The sequence below is a fragment of the Lathamus discolor genome, chromosome 2 (genome assembly GCF_037157495.1).
Source record: "Lathamus discolor isolate bLatDis1 chromosome 2, bLatDis1.hap1, whole genome shotgun sequence".
Lineage (NCBI taxonomy): Eukaryota > Metazoa > Chordata > Aves > Psittaciformes > Psittacidae > Lathamus > Lathamus discolor.
In genome coordinates, this window is record NC_088885.1 from 75,617,122 (window position 1) to 75,635,538 (window position 18,417).

General features: G+C 39.7%; 1 protein-coding gene across 1 annotated transcript in view; it reads left to right on the plus strand.

The window, feature by feature from the left end:
- The window catches only part of PIGN (phosphatidylinositol glycan anchor biosynthesis class N), an 84,772-nt gene that overhangs the window by 18,526 nt on the left and 47,829 nt on the right, over positions 1-18,417 (plus strand). Inside the window, exons 7-11 of the mRNA XM_065667527.1 lie at positions 2,574-2,690; positions 6,216-6,256; positions 8,105-8,164; positions 9,276-9,368; positions 11,241-11,296. Coding sequence (XP_065523599.1) covers positions 2,574-2,690; positions 6,216-6,256; positions 8,105-8,164; positions 9,276-9,368; positions 11,241-11,296 — 367 coding nt within the window. The remainder of the gene's footprint in view (positions 1-2,573; positions 2,691-6,215; positions 6,257-8,104; positions 8,165-9,275; positions 9,369-11,240; positions 11,297-18,417) is intronic.

Genomic DNA, 18,417 nt, shown 5'->3' on the forward strand with positions numbered 1-18,417 from the left:
GTTGCTTGGGCTTAATCCAGCAAGGTCTTTAAAACCTGGAAGAATGGAGCCCATGCAATCCCTTTGGGCAGCCTGCTCTGCTGTTTAGTTATCCTCATGGAGGGGAAAATGTTTTCTTTATCTGCAGTCTTGAACCTCCTTTGTTCTTATGCTTATTCTCTCTTGTCCTCCCACCACTGTGCTACAGTGAGACTGCCTCCATCCTGTCAGACCCCCTTGAAGTGGGGTACAGGCAGGATGCTGTTATATCCTCCCCAAAGCCATTTATTCAGGCTGAACAAATCTCAATCCCTCATCCTCTACTCACAGGTCAAGTGCTTCTCTGACCCATTTGGGGCTCCCCACTAAGATCATTCCAGATGGTTGATGTCTTTCTTGTACTGAAGGGGCCCAAAACTGGATCCAGTGTGTAAAGGCTGTCTCACAGGTAGAGGAGGATAATCCCTTTCCTGGACCATGCTGCTGTTAACACAGCCCAGGATGCTGTTGGCCTTCCTTGCTGCCAGAGTGTGCTACTGTGATTTTCTCATTATGCACTGGATCCTTTGAAGGAGGAATAAAAGGTGATAGGAGTAACTCTTCAGGCTTTGAGAACTGCTGGGCTGTCATAGTTTTCTGTCATTTCTTTCTGTCTTGAAGAAAAAATTTGATCTGCCAGAAGTCTTAGTAACTTTAGTCAATCCAAGATCAAATGATGCTCAGGCCTATAGCCGGTGGTCTGAAGGCTAGTTCAGTAGCTTTTGATCTGAGCTTGTAGTATCAGCAACTGCTGCACTCTTTCAGCCATTATCTGCAGAATGGGATGTGCACCAATTTTTAAAACAATTATTAGAAGGGCAGGGAGGACCTATTAAGGAAGAGAACATGTTCTGAACTTGACATGATCAAAGAAACTGTGGTTATTGGCAAAGACCAGTAAAATCACTTGCTTTCTCAGCCTGACCCTGTGATATTGCTTTAAGCTGATCTTAGATGGAACTGTTGACTGAGATAGGTGGTCCCACAACCACTCTCACCTTAGCCACTTGTTCCTGCTACCATCCTGGCACAAGTGCTCCTCCATGTTACACTGGAACAGAGAACAGAAAAACTGAACAGCAGCCTTTCCCTCCCTTTCAAAAGTGTGTTTGGAGGGTGCTGAGGGATGGAACAGGCAACTAACTCAGCTGAAAATCAGGGGTTTGCCCCTTATTATAATTCAGATCAGGCTAAAACCTGTTTTATAATAGGGGGAGGGTGTATACAGCTTCCTCTCTCTGTTATATCTGCCTTAAAGTATCTGTGGAGGCAGAGTCTCAGAAAAAATCTGATGGGGTTGGTGGCTTGGCTAAAAAGAAAGATATCCAAAAATTCCATTTCTGCGACAGAAAGAAATAACTGATGCCTGGAAGATGGAGGAAGCATGGTCTCAACCTGTTCTTTTCCCAAGCTCTGTGAAGAAGAGCAGTCTTTGCTGCTTTTGACCCCAGAGTGTGCCTTCTATGGGATTTCTGAACTTTGGAAGTCTTATTCTCAGACCTGTGTGTTCTTAAGCATAGGGCTGTTTAAAGAATGCAAAGCTGTCTCTGCAGCTCTGCCATAATGACTGCTGTTCAGCCTCAATGCTATTACCAATTTCATACCGAATTCTGTTTTGTAAAGAAAAAGCCAAAAAGGCAGATGTTATTATCTGTCCTTCAGAATTATTAAAAATATATATACACACAGAGATAGAATAGTGTGCTTCTATGCAAATACAAGGAAAATGGATAATCTTGTTGACCATGCAGTGAACAACATAGAGTTTTATAACAATGTAATTCCTTTTGATTCTGGGTTATCTCACTGCTGTGGTACCTCACCCACTGAGTTCAAGGACCACTGTTTCTTTCAAGCTTGTGTGACTTCTGCTTCAGTGCACCTGCTGTTGAGATGCCGTAGTTCTAAAGCTCCCTCTTTTTGGCAGCTGATAGGTTAATCATAATCTGGAGGGAATTAATTTCCCTGGGGAAGGAAGTCATGTTTTATCAGTTTTTAAGGAGTGTGCTACCAGGCTTTAACACCTGAAAATGAAATTATATCGCTGGGGAAGGGATGATAGTTGCAATGCATATTGTGTCCTGGTTTTGAAATGAAAGTCTAATCCTTATCTGGGGACCAGAGATCAGTTCTGTGTGATATTTTGGGCATGTGCCTTACTGTACTCAATTCAACTGTTCCTGGTTTCCATTGGATGCTCAGGATAAACACATGCATATGTTTTGAGCAGGTAACTCTGCTACACCTTGAGGCTTTCAATTATTTTGGCTTTAATTTCTGTATGTTAACAGTGAGGTTTTTAATACACAGATCTATAACTTTATGGGCTCGACTTGAGTAGTACCAGTTTCCTAACTTGGAGAATGAATTTAGCCTCTTCTGTTAGTAGCAGAAAAATAAGCTATGAAGCTGGGATAGGTTGTCTGTAATAGGATTTTAGTACATATACTGTAACAAGAACTTAGTGTATGTGTGCATATGTATAGATTTTGTTTGGGTTTACACCATGTATCTTAAAATTTATGCTTTTTTTTTTTTGGTTTGATGTATGTTAGGAACCCATGGAGCTGGTCATCCCTCAGAAACTTTAACACCACTGATTGTTTGGGGTGCTGGGGTGAATTTTCCACAGAGAGTCACATCCCAAAAATTTGAAGACGATTTTTTGAAAGGTAGGTAAAATATAAAACTTGACTGCAAAGTTTTGGTGGGAAGGGAGGCATTTCACCATTACACCTGTTGAACTTCACTAATGTAATGGAACATTGTAATGCTCCATTACAATAAACATTACTGGTTTTGTGGGATGTAGGAAGAAAAGGTGATGAGGCATGCCTATGGAGGAAACTGCAAAATTGGGTAGATGTCAGAGTCAGGGTTTTTTTTCTAATCATGGAATTGAGGCTTTCTCTCTTTGGGTGCAGAGGTACAAGGGGCTGTTATTCACGCTCTCAAAACTTAGTTCCAGAGGAGACTTAATTCTTAGGAAGACTTTCTGAGGTTAAAAGCTATTTGTACAGAAACTTGTTAAGCTGACATGTCTGAAGACTCTTTTCTAGCTTCAGAGTACAACCCTGGGGACTTCGAGGGCTGTTTTGTCTTACTTGCATCCTTGTGGCTGTTGTGGAAATGTAAGCAGTCTTTCTTAATGAAAAGCTGTGACTCTTTACTGTTATTTTCCCCCTTTTGTAATTTTATTTCCAGAAACTTAATATATGAAAGAAAAATGCTTAAAAGAGGTGTCTTGAAAGGATCTTTGCATTTGCTTTTCCTGCTCCATAAAAACGCAGCTGAGAGTGTGTGTAGGAGAAGAGAGTGTTTTCAAGACTGTTCCATCACTGATGCATGCAGGTGCCCAACTTTTATTTGCAAAGGCACACACCAGTGGTCAAGTTCTTGTGTCTATTGACAATCCTTCCTAATTTCTGAGTTAAAAGTTCATGGAAGCAACAGAATATTTCCAATGCTGACAAACTTCACTTGTCCAGTTCAGGCAGGCTGTAGGCAGCTCAATGGATTGTCTCTCTTCTCATCATTGCCTTCAAGGGTTGATACGCCAAAGATGGTGCCAACAGGCAGGACTTTGTCCAGTTTGTTATGGAAAAATAAATATGCTCCTTGATTGGCTGAAAGGCCACTGTCTGCTCTGGGATGACAGCCTTCTCACCAGTCCTTCACCTGTGCTCTGCCTTCCTTTAGGCCTGTCTATGCAATCATCTTGGAAAGATTTGTGATGGGAGCCCTGCATACTGCAGCTAAGTGTATTATTACCTATTTGGCTGTTGGCTTGACCCTTCTTCAGAAAGAAAGAGAATACAGATCTGTTCTCTGGCTCCTCAGTGCAGGCCCCACTGGGGTGGCCTTTGGGGCACAAGTCCAGAGAAGCTTGTGAGTGAAAGCACAGCCTTCTTCAGCATAAGGAGTGGAGTGGTTTTCATCTGTACACATCCTATTCTGGAGGGGCTTCAGCCTGCTCTGCCGCAGCTGAGGAAGCTCAGTATACCCCTTCACTGTTTTTGCTTGTATGAGGTTTTATGTGAGATTTTCTTTGTTTCATGTAGCCTCAGCCTCTTGAGCTGGTGCTCTGCTGTTTCCCCTGGACTGTTTGCATCTGAGTGCCCAGCAGGCTGCAGTAAAAGCAGGGCAGGGTAAAGAAAAGAAAATAAAACCTATTAAATGGGTGGGAAACTGTGCTGAGCACTGTAAAGGAAACCTGGACAGTAAGCTAGAATTGTAAACTGGCATGGGCAGCATGTATACCCACTCATTGGAGTACAGCCTCCACTGGCCAGCCTGCAGATGTGTCCTGGTCCTTTGGCTCCTGGTCCAAGGCAGATGTCTTCAACTCTGCGTTGTGAGAATATCTGAGTCGGGAGAGCAGAAATGTAAAAGCTTTTGATAAAGCTAGAGATATTCTCCTAGCAGATCTATGGTTTCTTCCTACCTTAAGCACATTGAGCATGGAGACAATTTTTCAACATTTTTCATGGGAAAATGTTATTTGAAGTAAAACAGACAATGCATTTATGTAATAGAAATATGAGTGAGAATCTATATGTCTAGAGATGTAAACCCATTTCCATTTCTGGGAAGCAAGTGCAAGCAAACTTGTTTTCATTTTGTTGTGAGTTTAACACAATTCATGATTAATGTTGATAATGCTTCCCCTGTGTTGCCATGGGAACTTGCTGTAACTGTATAGCTTGCTGCTATTAATGTACATGGTTGGGGTTTTGGTGCTCTTGGGACCAAACAGCAGTGGGCCTGTACTCAGACCCCCTAAGCTAGCATTAGTATGAATTAATTGCTAAAAATAAGTCTGGTACATGCAATACTGCAAATGTGGATGTTGCCTGGCTCAATCTGTTTTCAGTCAAAACAGCTTTGGGTCTGGCAGAGATGGAGAAAAGGTAGTGTGGTCTAGGAATTAGATGCCTGATTGGAGAATATAAATGAGGTTGAGGCAGACCTTTAAGTGATGGTTTACAGGTATTTTTCATAAAGCCTGTTTCTGGTGCACTTAAACTTAGACTTCACATAAAGCCAAAGGATACTTTTGGGCAACATGGCTACACCATCCCTGGTTGAGTCCTGCTTCTGTCTGTGCTGTTTCTGCAGTGTCATTTCAGCAAGTGGAGTAGTGACTGGCCCATTTATCTATCTTTGGGTGCTGAGGAAGGTGGCTGTGCCCCTGCTGCTAGCAGTAAGTTTGCTTCCCAGGCTGAGTGCAGGTACCCTCAGCATCTTTACTTTTTTTTTTTGCTGTAGGGTAGGTGACTGACAGTATTTTAAGTACTGTATCAGCAAGTCTGTTTCACCCCCTGTCATATTTTCCTGTGTATTTGATGCTTTTTAAAGCTTGAATAATAAAAAAGAAAGTGATGTGTCATCTTTTGGGGGGGGGGGGGTGGTGTTGTTTTTTCCTTGCTCATATTATTGCTGTGGGTTATTGTGGGGCAGTGAACATTAGGAGGAGAAGATATGAAAAAACCCAAACCACCAATTCCTGCTAAATGCTGTTTTTAAATAATCCCCCCTCCCCCCGAAAGAAAACAGGCAATTTGCTCTTTATTTCCTGAAAGGCTAATGGAGAGCAGGAAAATACAGTTTTGAACCAGCTTTTTGTATGAGGCACCGCAGCTTTAGGGGCTTGTACGTTTGGCTTCGTCTCTGCCTTCATTGTAGTTGTTCTGACTGCTAAATTGTTGAACTTTTTCCCTTGAGCTTGCTCTCGGCTGGTATTGCTTATGGCAGACATGAAGTATGTTTGTACCACTCTGTACCAGTACATCTGGGACCTTGGGTTAACCTTTTTTAAAAACTACTGAAGAGATTTAACAGCTCTTCTCCTAAACCTGATTTTGAACCTTCTAGTTGGCACAGGAGGTAATACATCACTTTCTGTACTGTGCTGAAAAAAACAAAAACCTTGTTCAGCTGATAAGGGTCACAATTGCAAGCAGCAATTTATCCTGATGGATAAAAGAAAATATGAACTGAAATGAAAGCATTCTGTTGTTTCTGCCTGTTGAGTTCCATCTGTAACCCCTCTTGAGCTAGCATCCTAAAGCCAAATTATAGTTTTCTTTAGCAACAACACTTTACAGAAAATGGCAACAAGACATTAAATGTCAGCTGAATTACTCCTTTCAAATCTGTGTAGATTAGCTGTTCATGTGCTCTGTTATGTCTTGCAGAGTGGAAACTGGAGAGCTTGAAGAGGCTGGATGTCAACCAGGTATCAATGAAATTTCAATGAATGATCAAACTGATGTAGCATTTCCCTGGAATGTGTTACTTAAAAGTTAAGGGTTGCTGGAACTGCACCCATACCAAGCCTAATACGAAAAAGTTTAAATAGCTTGTTAACACATGTACAGCTATGTACAGCTTCTCCTGAAGATGCATTATCACACCATTTATAGTTAAGTGCTCATATACCATTGTAGAAAGTACGGTACAATATGCCAGGTACTTCTCAAACTTTGTGCCAGTTACCCCAAAGTAACTTGTCAGCATCTAACATATTTTCAGAGTGGGATTTGGTTTTGCAAACCTTTAAAATTAGCTTGGGATGTTTTTCCCTTTGCTTTCTGCTTTGAACATGCTCTGGAGCTGAGCTTAAACCTTTTTTGTATCTCCTATAAAGGTGCCCAGCGAAACACAAAGGAAGCATGGTCTCACGACCATGATTCCCAAGTTTGTGAACATCTGTTTTATGCTTTTTGCTACACTTAAGTTATCCATATGTGTGTTTAGTTTAGTTTTTCAGAGCTATCTATTTCAATGTCTGTATTTTGTCACTTTTGATTCAAAACCAGTTCTTGTTATACTGTTAAATTTTGGGGGTTTTGTCAGCAGGGTCTGTGATTATGGCCAAGCCACTTAGTAATTTAGACAATTTGTACTGTAAATGAAGAAAAAAGTGGATGACTTAACCCTTGATACTAAATTAGCCAAGCTTTTTTAAATCACGATGGTAACGCATATACATGTATGCACCTGAAGCTTGTTTGCTTTTTAATTCCTATTATCCTATGAAACCCAATATATGAATAATGAACTCCAAACCTGCTCAAACAAGGGAAATAATCTTGTGCTAGAAGGTTGAAGCTGGGAATGTTCTGGACCAGCTGCTTTCAGCAAAGCCCTCATGCAAGATTAGAAATCAGTTTTCCTCTCAAGGTGGGCAGGAGTTATGGGAATGTTATTTTGGGATTGTATAGAAGAGTCTAGAGCGTTGCTTTGTTCTGGGTAATGGAGTCCCCAAAGACAGCTTTTGTCCTGTAGTACATGTGAGACTGTGTAAAAGTAGCAAACTAGACTTCTGATTGCTATTACAGTTACATGTATATTGTCCTTTACAAATAATGGCTTGGACTCTGCTTCTGCACAGTAGATCTGAGGCTGGAGCAGTGCTTGTGGTTTCAGTGTATTTTCTTCAGTTTATATTGGAGAAACAAAGGATTTTCATGTAGTTTTATATTAAAAGAAAATACAAACCTGGTGAGAGGCAGTGTTTATCATCGCTAGTAAAAAGGTATTGGTAACTTCTTTGAGATGCCTTGGCATAAATTGAAGAGCCTTTTTGAGGGCTGACTGGACACAAATGAAAGTGCAGAATTCCTCTCTGAAGGGGAGAAGGTAAGTAGTCGGCATGTTGGAAACACAGGACTAGGAGTGCTGTGAAAAGCAGTATATTCAATGTACTTACAGCTTAAAACTGTAAATATGAAATTCTTTCTGTGGTATAAATAGTCCTAAAAAGTGGTATGCCTCTCTGAGTGCCTTGAAGGAGGTACTGAATTACTGTGAATAAGTACTGTGGGGCTTTAGATTTGCTTTTTAAAGTAAATGTGTTTTTTAAGCTTTATCAGTAGTGGAGCCTCACATTTTGAATCTAATCATGCAGTGATGACTACTGGAAACTAAAAAAAAAAAAAAAAGGTAAAGTAGAATTGTGTGTTATGACTTTCCAGTATTATACCATTTACTTTTGCAAATGCAGATATGTTAAAATTAAACTGAATTTTTTAGCCCTGACGGCTGGAATTATTTTAAACTGGGAATGCTTTTGCTTGCACAGGCTGATGTAGCACCACTGATGGCTTCCCTTATTGGTGTGCCTTTTCCCCTGAATTCAGTGGTAAGTAGTGCAATGTTTTTCTGTATTACAGAAATCTGCTCACCATAGAGGAGGAGGTGCTGGGGACAAGACTTTGAGGCATGTGAGGGAGGAGATCGTATATTTGGAAAGGTGGAGACTGCTTGTAGTTTTAGCTTTATGTCTATGTGTCTTCAGTTTAAAGTATAAACTCAATCATTTTTTATGTTGTATGTTACTTTCAATTGGAAAGGCAGCTGATCTTTTATAATCTGCAACTTTATACTCCTGGGCTACATTAAAGTTTTTTGTTACTTTGGTTTTTAGGGATGGTAAAAATGCAGTATGGTTTGAATAACACTTGATTTTGATCATGAAAGCTGAGCCTGGAAACAAGCTGGTTCCTGCAATTTTAATGTTTAATTATTTCTTGTTTAAACTAGTGTGCTTTCTTCAGATGGTATCTTGTGCCTCAATTTAGTGAACAGTGACTGCCCTCACTGTGAAATGTTTTTTTCTTTGAATTCCTTTTGTATATTATTACACAGTGCAAAGGTTGCCTCATAAATATCTAATTCACAATTAGCATTACCTTTGTATGCTTTCATGCTGCTTCTTTTGCATTTAAAGCACCTATTTACAGCACATATTTTGAAATATTTCTTCTGGACACTGTCCCATATTCTTTCCCCCTGTCTTGCACTCAGTGCTGGTCATGTGAGGAAAGCTGCCCAGCATAGCGTAGGGCGACAACTGCTTGCTTTCCCATCACAAGTATTGGGTGAGTCAGGCCCAGGCGAGGCATTGGATGAAAAAGTTTTAGGCATTTAAAAAATGGCTTCTGATGAGAGGTTGAAGTTATATTTCTATGTAGTATGTAGCTTAATAACAACTGATGTTACTTACCTTTTTTGCATTCCTGGGATATTATAAACAGTACCTGTGATGTTGAGAAATTATGTGAGAAGAGTATTTTCAAAGGAGTTACAGTAGTTATTTCAGCAGTAATTGGAAGTATTCTTACTACTCATTTGGGCTGCAATTCAGAATTCAGTTACAGAAATTCCTGTTTGTTTAGTTTGGGGTTTGTTTGTTTGTTTGTTTGTTAGTGTGTGGGTTTTTTTCAATGCATATATGTATTCTTCTTCCCCAGGGAACACTGCCTCTGGAATATCTGAACAATAGTGCTCATTTCAAAGCAGAGAGCATGTTTACCAACGCTGTTCAGATCATTGAGCAATTTAAGGTAACTAAACATTCAGTAGAGAAAAAATATTTCTTTGAATAATAGTTGTTGCTGTGTTCAAAATAATTATGCCAGAGCACATGCTGTATATAGCATGCTGTAATTCAAAGGACTAAAATTGAATGCGCATACCGGGTGATGTTGATTGACTAGCTGCAAGACATTTCTTAAGGCGTTTGAAAGATTTTAATAAAACCTTTTTTTTTTTTTTTTTAAGGAGAGTAACTTTTTTCTTGATTCTTAACATAAATGCTGGTGTATGCTGATGTATACTGATGTTAATGTAAACCTATTACAGTATGTAGGTAGAGCCTGAGTGCTGATACCTGAAAAGGGAAATAATGCCTTTGCAACAGGGGCTGGCGGACAAAGCTCTAAAGATCAGTACACAAACAGGTCATAAAGGTAACAGGCACCTGTCTATTAAATAAATGAAATTAGTGGCCTAACTAACTTTAGCTAAATGCTGTTGTATCTGTTGTTTTGCTTTGCAAGGATACATCTGTGACTTCTCTGTCTTGATTCATCTAATATTGGATATCATTGTATTATGAGAACACGTATGTGGTCCAAACAAAAAAAGTTCTCTTTCAGTAGATGGTAGAATAATAAACAGTCAAAAATCCAAAAATCACAGTTTTGGCAAGATGTGGAAATGCTCTGAGGGAAGACTATCCTTTCACAGACAGGAAGCTGAGCCACATGAAAACTGTTGTCCTGTCAGGAATGTGGAGCAATGAAATAGCATGAGATCACCTGCAAGACATTAGCATCTTCTGTCCCTTGAATGACAGGTTCCCAAATGTGTGGATATCATATTGCTGTGTCAGCACCAGGGTTGCTTCCAAATCTGTCCTGGAAAGCTGGCAAGTAGCAGCAGGGGAAGTGACTGGTGGGCTGGATGTGAACTTGAAGCATGCTGATGTACCCTTCATAGATGGAATTCTTCTGCTGTAAGAATTAAGGATGTGACTCAGGACTTTTTCAGTCAAATTGGTGTCTTGGGGATTATTTAGGGGGAAAAAAAAAAAAAAAGACCAGAACTTTTTCTGTCTTCTTTCATATAAGTTTATTTTATTCTCTCATTTTTGTAGTGCTAAATTATCTCTTTTCTTGTTGGCTGGCTTGTTTCTAGCATTGTTTTGGAATGATCGTGTTTGTGTTTACTTTGTGCTTCTCTCCTGAAGCAGAAGTAGCACACTGGCTTAGACATGCCAAGTAAGTGGGTTTTCACTTTTCCTGTGGCGGACTGACCTGATCACAGTTTGTAACTCCCCAGAGAGGCTGTTGCCTTGGATAGATAGGATGAAATGTTCAGGTTGCTGCTGCAAGCTGCCAGGTTTTGGGAGCAGTGAGCTTAGAAAGTTCCTGTCTGCACTTTATGCTGACAGTCGGACATAAGTCAGGCTGCTGCAGGAGGCCTTAAAGATGTTTTGAAGAGCCTTGGGCAAAGTGGCTCTGATGGCATCAAAACCTATTTTTATCCATGCACAAGTTAATCAGTCCAACAGCATTGCTTCAGCAATGATGCCAGATGGGAACTAGTACACTGCAGCAAAAGTAATACTGGTGTCATTGAGGGAGGCTGTCACTGAGGTCTGGTAGCACTTCTAACCATATCTTCCTTTTATTCTGCAAACTGTAAAAGTTCTGTGAAAATCAGGGGCTAGGAAGTGGTTTATTTTACCTACTACAAGGCAGATCTGGGTTTCCAGGAACTCAGAGGAGCTACACATTGACAGTGTGATTTCATAACTTTTCCAAAGTCTTAGAACTCTTCTGTGATTTTTTTTAGTTTAATTCCTGGTAGAATTTTAGGTCTTGTTGCAACTTGCATATAATGGTTTAATGCTTTTTTTTTTTTTTATGCAGGTTAAGATGAGTCAGAAAAGGGAAACTACGCTGTCATTTCTATTCACACCATTCAAGTAAGTGTCTGTAAAAACTGTATGCATTTTAGTTGGTTATTTGTCTTATTGTTTTGGTATTTCAGTGAGATGCAACAACAGAAATGAGTCTCTTTAGATGTTTTCTAAATGATAGTGCTTATCTGGCTGTGAAACTGTGCGCTAGAACTCTATGCAATTAACTTCTATTGAAAAATTCTGGTTAGAAGTAGATCTATTCCTAATATTTGGTTTTCCATTAAGGGTTGTTAGCCTAAGCTTTTTCACAATGTAGCTATATACACAGTATATACACTGCACGATAATTTTTGCTTTTTTTTGTTGGTTTTGCTATGTTCTTTTAGCATTTCTTGGGAGATAGAAGTCCCTATAGGGTCAGGAAATACAACCTGGTCTTGTTTTCATATATATAAAAGTTTAAATAAGAATGGTTTTCCCTGTGATACAAATTCTAATGAAAACCAACCAGAAAACGAGATCAAAATCATTAGAATTTGTGCTGCCTAGTGCTGGTGTTTCCAGGGCTGTGAAGGAGTCTCTGCAGTGATTTGTGTATCTACAAGCTCTGTGTTCTAGTGTATGGAGCAGTTACTGACCTGCTCACCCTTCAGTCTTACCTAGTTAAAGCTGCTTTTTCCTTTTTCTTTTCCCTCTAAAGGTTTTTGAAAGCTTTGCTCTGGGTGCATGTGATACTGTTCAATTTTGCTTTCAGTTTGTGGAGTGCTCCAGAAATGCTTTGTTGCTGAGAGCAGCTGTTATCCTTTGGGAAATAAAACTAATGTTAATTAAGATCTTTAAATCATACCAGCAATAAAAAGTACTTGAATCTCTTCCTGTGAAGTATATTTGGTTGCTAAAAAAGATTGCTGACTTTCTGAACAGAGATTTACTGTGTTATACTACTAGCTTCTTGAAAGGGAACAGTTCAAGACAATATCTGAGACACAAGCAGAGTTGATCTTGGGCACATAATGAATGTTTTAGATCAAATTCTGATTAAGAATGACAGGTGCATTATCAAAGAATTTACTGATTGTGACCACAAATGCCGTATGTAAAGGATGGCCATCTGTGATTCTTAGGAAAGACCATTAATCTAATTTCACAGCTCTTGTTTGAATTTTACCTTTCCCAAGAAATAAAACTGATTCTGTAAAATCGGATGTGTTTTTATCAATGCTAAATTTATCTTTACAGGAACTGTTATTAATTGCCTTATGGACAATTGTATTTTTTTATGATCTAGTAGATTGCTTTAAGTGGAGATGCCTGAGACATCACTTTTGAAAATATGACTGAAACTTGGTATGAACATGTTGTTACTTTGGTATGGTCCATTGCAAGAATAAGCTTATTTTACTTTCTTTAGATATTTTTAAAACTTTTCTGAATCAGAATTTGGGTTAATTGTCCTCCCAGAAAAGGTTTTTGTATCAGACCAAAATAAATCTTTTGATGTGTGAATTGCCTTACAAAAGGTGCTTGTGCTTGCATGTTGTATGGGTGAAGACTTTGGTTTCTCAAGATGTTTGTTATCTTCACTCTAGAAAAACAGATTGTCAGACATTAACGCAAACACTTATCTACAGTGTGTGTGTGAGGGGGGGGAATTTTGCCAAATTCTAATGTCTAATTCATCTTCATAACTTTCCTTGACTTTCAAATCTTGACACATGTCTGGGAAACTACCCAAGGCATTGTCCAACCAATTACTAATAGTTGGCATAAAGTGGTTGAACATCGATTTATTTTTAACCGGACAAGTAAATTCCTAGTGCTCCAGCTTGCAGGAGCTGAAGGAAAACCTGAGGTAATTTAGAAATGACCTCTCTACAGATCTATCCCCTCCTTCACATGGAGGTGTCTGGCTGTGTGAGCAGTGAACACAAGCCTGCACTTCAGCTGCAGGTCATGATCTGAGTCATTAGTGTAACAGAACCCTCATCAGTTCTTCAAACAAATTTTGCATGAGTCCGAGTGAGATACTGAAAGAAAGCCATATATCCATCCCCCTTTTGCTGTCTTCACTGTGACACTGGGTTGGGTTGTTGGGTTTTTTTGTGGTAGATAACATGTAGAAGAGTACAGTTACTCTCCCCATTTCAGGAGAAATTAAAAAGGCAAAGCTGGGGATAACTTACTTCTGTGTCTAGAGCAAGAGATTTCTTGGTACAGTGTGCTGTAGTTCAGAATGCTTGGTAATGGCATGGAGATTGCATTTCTACACAGCCATATGCTATTTGGACTTTGCAGCACAGGTTTAATGACAGGTTTGCACCCTGATTTGTGTTACTCTGTGGCTGGCTTTGTCTGCTGCTGCAACTGAGCACAGTTCTGTGCTGTGTTTCTACTAGGCACTGTTCATTCAGACATGAGTATCTTCTTCCACCATTGTTCATTGATTTCAGTTGTTGTACAAAAGAGCTATATCCTTTATTAATCCTTCTGGTGTCTGAAATCTATCACTTGAAGCTCAGAAAGTGTGTGCTCCAGCATAATACTTTATTTCTTCCTCTTATTGGAGGTTAGTGAAGCATAATTCTTATCTGAAGTGCTTTGGGACCATTAAGTTATGTAGAAATTGATAATGTAAATATTTTTTAAAATTATGATACATTTTATGTACATTCAGCATCTTGATAACCTGAAAATGAACAAAGATATCTCTAAGAACTGCCTTTCTTAAGTTACTTAAATTAAATGGTGTCATTGAATAAAGTCGGTGTAACAGAAATACATGCAAATAGATATGAGTTTCAGAAGAAATATTAATCTAAACTTTTAGATAGATGTTCTGGTTTCAGAGACTTTGATAAAATTACTGTTGAAAATGTGTTTCCCAAGGGAGAGGAGAGGGAGAATATGTTCACAAATAAGGTGTTCTATAGAAACTACAACTTAACAAAAACGTCAAGTTAATTTTTCAGTCAGAAATAGCATTTTAAAAGTTGGTTTTAATATTCTGAGGGGGAAGTCCTAATTCTGAGCTTGAGTTCTTGAATTTTACATGTTTTATTACCAAGTGACTAGAAAATTATTCATGACCTTCAGATGCAGTGACTTAAAAACTAGTGTTTGAGTTGCATGTTGCATATATTGCACTGAAAGCATTGAGCTAGTTCATATATACATATATATATATATACAGCCTATTTTTACTCCTTATTAACACAGTGTTGGAAACAGATAAAGTATCTTGAATTGATATGAGGATTCTGATTTCTATAGGGAACTCGTTCCTTGTAGAAGTGTGCTTGGCACTCTAGACAGGGAAAGAAGGAGGCCATGTGCCCCTTCCTGTTTGGATCTAAATTGCATCTCTCTTTGAAATCCATCTGTCAGGTGTGTAATGATGAGGAGGAAGATGGAGCTGATCATTGTGTTCTGTGATAGAAACTTGAATAGTGTCTACTTGACCAGGTTTGAGGTAGGTTAGAATTTGGATAGCTGTATGTATTAAGATGAGTCTGTCTGCCACTAATGCCACTTTCATTTTTGTCAAAGTGCCTTCATCAAGGAACAGATCTGTGTAAAAAGCATATCTTGAGGCTACCTGTGAAACTGTTGAGAATACATAGCAGAAAGATCAGCTGCAAGTGAACACCTGGCCTTGCAGAATCAGCAACCTGCTCCCAGGGGAGTGAATGTGCAGGAGCAGAACAGTGTCCCTTGCTGCTATTGAAATACCTGTTTAGAGTGCTTATCTGCAGTTCAGTTGGATACCTGAATAGGTTTACTGTCTGAAATTAGTTTGCTTCCCACTTCTTTCCACTCCCTACTTTTTTTTCTACCAGCTGTGAAAGACATGTTTTCAAAAACGGTTTGCTTAGCAAAATCAGAGGCTTTTCTTATCAGGATTCTGAGACATAGGCACAATACTTTGACATTGATGTGTAAGAAAAGCAGGTGCTAAAAGATGCCAGATGCTTTGAAGTAAGTGAGGACAAATCTGAAGATTGTTGGCATAGGCAAACTGATGTCCAGGTTAGCGAGCTATCGTACTAGCTTTCTGACCATTTGATGTAACTTAAGGCAACTGCTGAGCTGGCACAGTTCAAAGAGGAGTATGCCAAGGGGCCAGATGATACTGTTGCAAAAGCATTCCCAAAGCTGGCATCTCTGGGCTGTGAAAGTCATCCTATGAGGAGTAGCAGGAGGATAGTGTAGTGAGGTGAGTAGGTAGGACATCAGTGTTTGACTAAACTACTCTTAACCAATTAATACAATTTGATTATCCCAACAGGTAAGAGAGATTTCATATATGAAATTACACAAAAGCACAGGAGCCCTATTTTATATGCCTGGTGTATACAGTGCTTTTGGGGAAGATTGTGCTTCTAGCTGTTCAGGTTCTGGTGCCTCACAGTAAGGTGGGAAGATCAATAGTTTAAGCACCACCATATACGAAAAAGCCCAAGAGATAAGCAGCTGAATTTATAATCAGTGCTTGCTTTCCACTGGCTATGCTTTTTTGTCAAATGTCTTGAAGTTAACATCAGTAAGGGTTTGGGGATGGGGGCGGGGGAGCTATTGGGAAACAGCTTAAGTATCTTGTTTAAAGTCAAAGTTGTATTTTCTCATATATGAAAAATTCCATACCATCTTGATGCTGCATTTTTCAAGTAACTGAATACTACATTTTAATCATCACAAACGCTTTCTTCTGTGTGTATAATCAAGTTAGAACTTGCATCGTGATACAGAAAGTTGTTGCATTTTTAATGTGCAGTGTGCAGCTACTAAATAAAAACGTGCCTCTTCCTTGCTGTACAAAAATGTAACTCTTTGTCTTTCCTCTACCCTCCAATATGAATTGAGATATAACTGACTTCAGCATTTGCATGGATTTGTTGCAAGGAAGTATCAATCATGTATTTGTCATGGTGTTAGAAAATAGTTCTTTCATAATGTAGAGTGTCTTTGAAGATGTACAGCAACTTCAAAGAAATGGCATAGTCACAAATACCTTGTCTTCCTTTCTCTGAAAACGGGAGATATAGCACTACATTATTCTCTCTGTCTCATGGCCTTTCAAAACAAATAATAAATATTTCCACAAAATTAACATTTGGAGCAGAGTGAAGAAAGTGATTTCTTCTCTGCTGTTAAGTGTGGCAAGGTTCCTTAAGATGTCAGTAATCACAGTACATCCTTTGAAGCATCCTGGTCTTGCTTTGTTTAAATCAATGGTATTTATAAATAAATGGTAGTATATGAGATATTTGTGATATATGTGATGAGGCATTGCAAGAGCAAACATTAAAGACTAAATGTCAGGAGGCTATTGCAGTAGGGAAGGGTGTTTCTAACAGCAGTTACCCTCCCTGTCCATTTGTCTGAATACTTGGTGGCTCCACAGGAGCTTTGATTTAGCAGAGGCACAGATTTATCTGGGAAGGCATTTCAGCCCCTTTGTCCTGTGGTCAACAATGAGGGATGGCACTTCTGACAATTTCTAGTGAACCCCGGAAAGCCTTTTTCCTTTCTTGACTTTGTCCCCACTGTGTTACCAAGTGGGAATCTAGGCATCAGCCTGCTTTGAGCGCAGCTGATACGAGAAATTGTAGTGTTGTAGACACAAAAGTGCTCAAATGGAAATAGTAGCTTCATATTATTTAAAAAAAAAAGTAAAAAAGATTTAATGGTAGATGTATTATCTCTTTAGGGAGAAATCAATGCCTGTGCTGTAAAATGGGTGTTCTTTGAAAATGTCAGCTTCTCTTTCACTGAATGGCCAGCATCAGAAGCGCTCTGTTAAACTGCTGCTCAGGGAGGATGCAATCCTCTTAGAAAGCAGGCATCCTGCTGGTCTCCAGTTTCAGCAGCATGCTCAGGAGCGTTTAGTTTGTGCATGAAAAGCTTACTAGCAGTGGCTTCTGTGCAGGAGGACCATGCATAATTGGATTTGCTATCAAGTAGAAAGTAGGTAAAGTCTTTAGAAGAAGCTAAGAGGCTAATGTATAAGATAAAATATCGCAAGATTTATGTACGTTTCTCTGTTCCCGTGCGTAAATCCCTTTGGCCTTTTCTTGGAACTTGTGAGGCTGAGGGAGGGTGTAGAGGCAGGTGGTGGGGTGGGATGGGATGGGCAGGGGATGTTCTGCACTGGGACGTGTAGAGGAAGAGAGGGAGTGAGGGGCTCTTTCTGGATCTCAGTAAGAAGGGCCCAATAACAAATGGCATGATAAAATGCCTGCTTTAATAAGTTAAAATAAAAAGAGAAATACAGACAGCAAGAAATCATACATCCCTTCAGATGCTGCATACCCTGCATTTGTGCAGCATCACATGAAGCTCAGATGGATTTTGCCATGGTGCTGCCCAGATCCTGGCTCTGGAGAGGTTACCTCTTTCTGGTCATTCAAGCTATTCTATCATTTTCTTGCAATAAATCAACTCTAGTAATTATTTCTGCTGTCAAATAGAATGGAGGTTTATGTGAGAACTTCTTATTTCACTTCTAGGTAAATATGAGGACAGGCCGGCAGCATAACTGCCAGTATGGAGTGGGAGCTGCCTGCAGGCTTCTCTGTTACTACAAACTGTCTGGGTTTGTCCTGCGGCCAAGGTATTTGTGCAGCACAGCCTGAAGCCATACTAGATGTGCAGCACAGGCCTGGGCTTACTCAGGTTAACTCTCATGTGGATCACAGACTCCTTTATGTATGATGGTGGTCTGGTCAGGAAGAATGTGGGGGATCTACCCAAACATGTTTTGTTGGACATGGGGCACTGCTATTGTACCTGCCTGTTCTGGATGCAGCTGGCTGGAAACTTGTTGCTGTGGTTTAGGCTTGGCATATAAGACTGTGGAGCAGAAGACAACTTGTGGTACAGCACTGCATAGCTACAACACTGCAGATAGCTAGATCCAGGTCAATGAAAGACATAAATAATCACATGTTTTGCAGAGGTAAGGGCTGTCTTAACAGCAAAGGTAGAGCATTGTTATTTAGTCAGCACATGTCCCCTGCAGAGCTAAAATAGAAGAGACTTGAAAAATAATATATTTCCTTTCCCTCAAGGATCTTCATCTTCCCTATTAAGCAGTTTCCCTTTCCAAGGGTGCTGCATCGTGTCCTGATGGCTCTTCGGGCAAAACCTTGCCCTGGCTAGATCCATGCATCCAGCTTTTCAGTGCC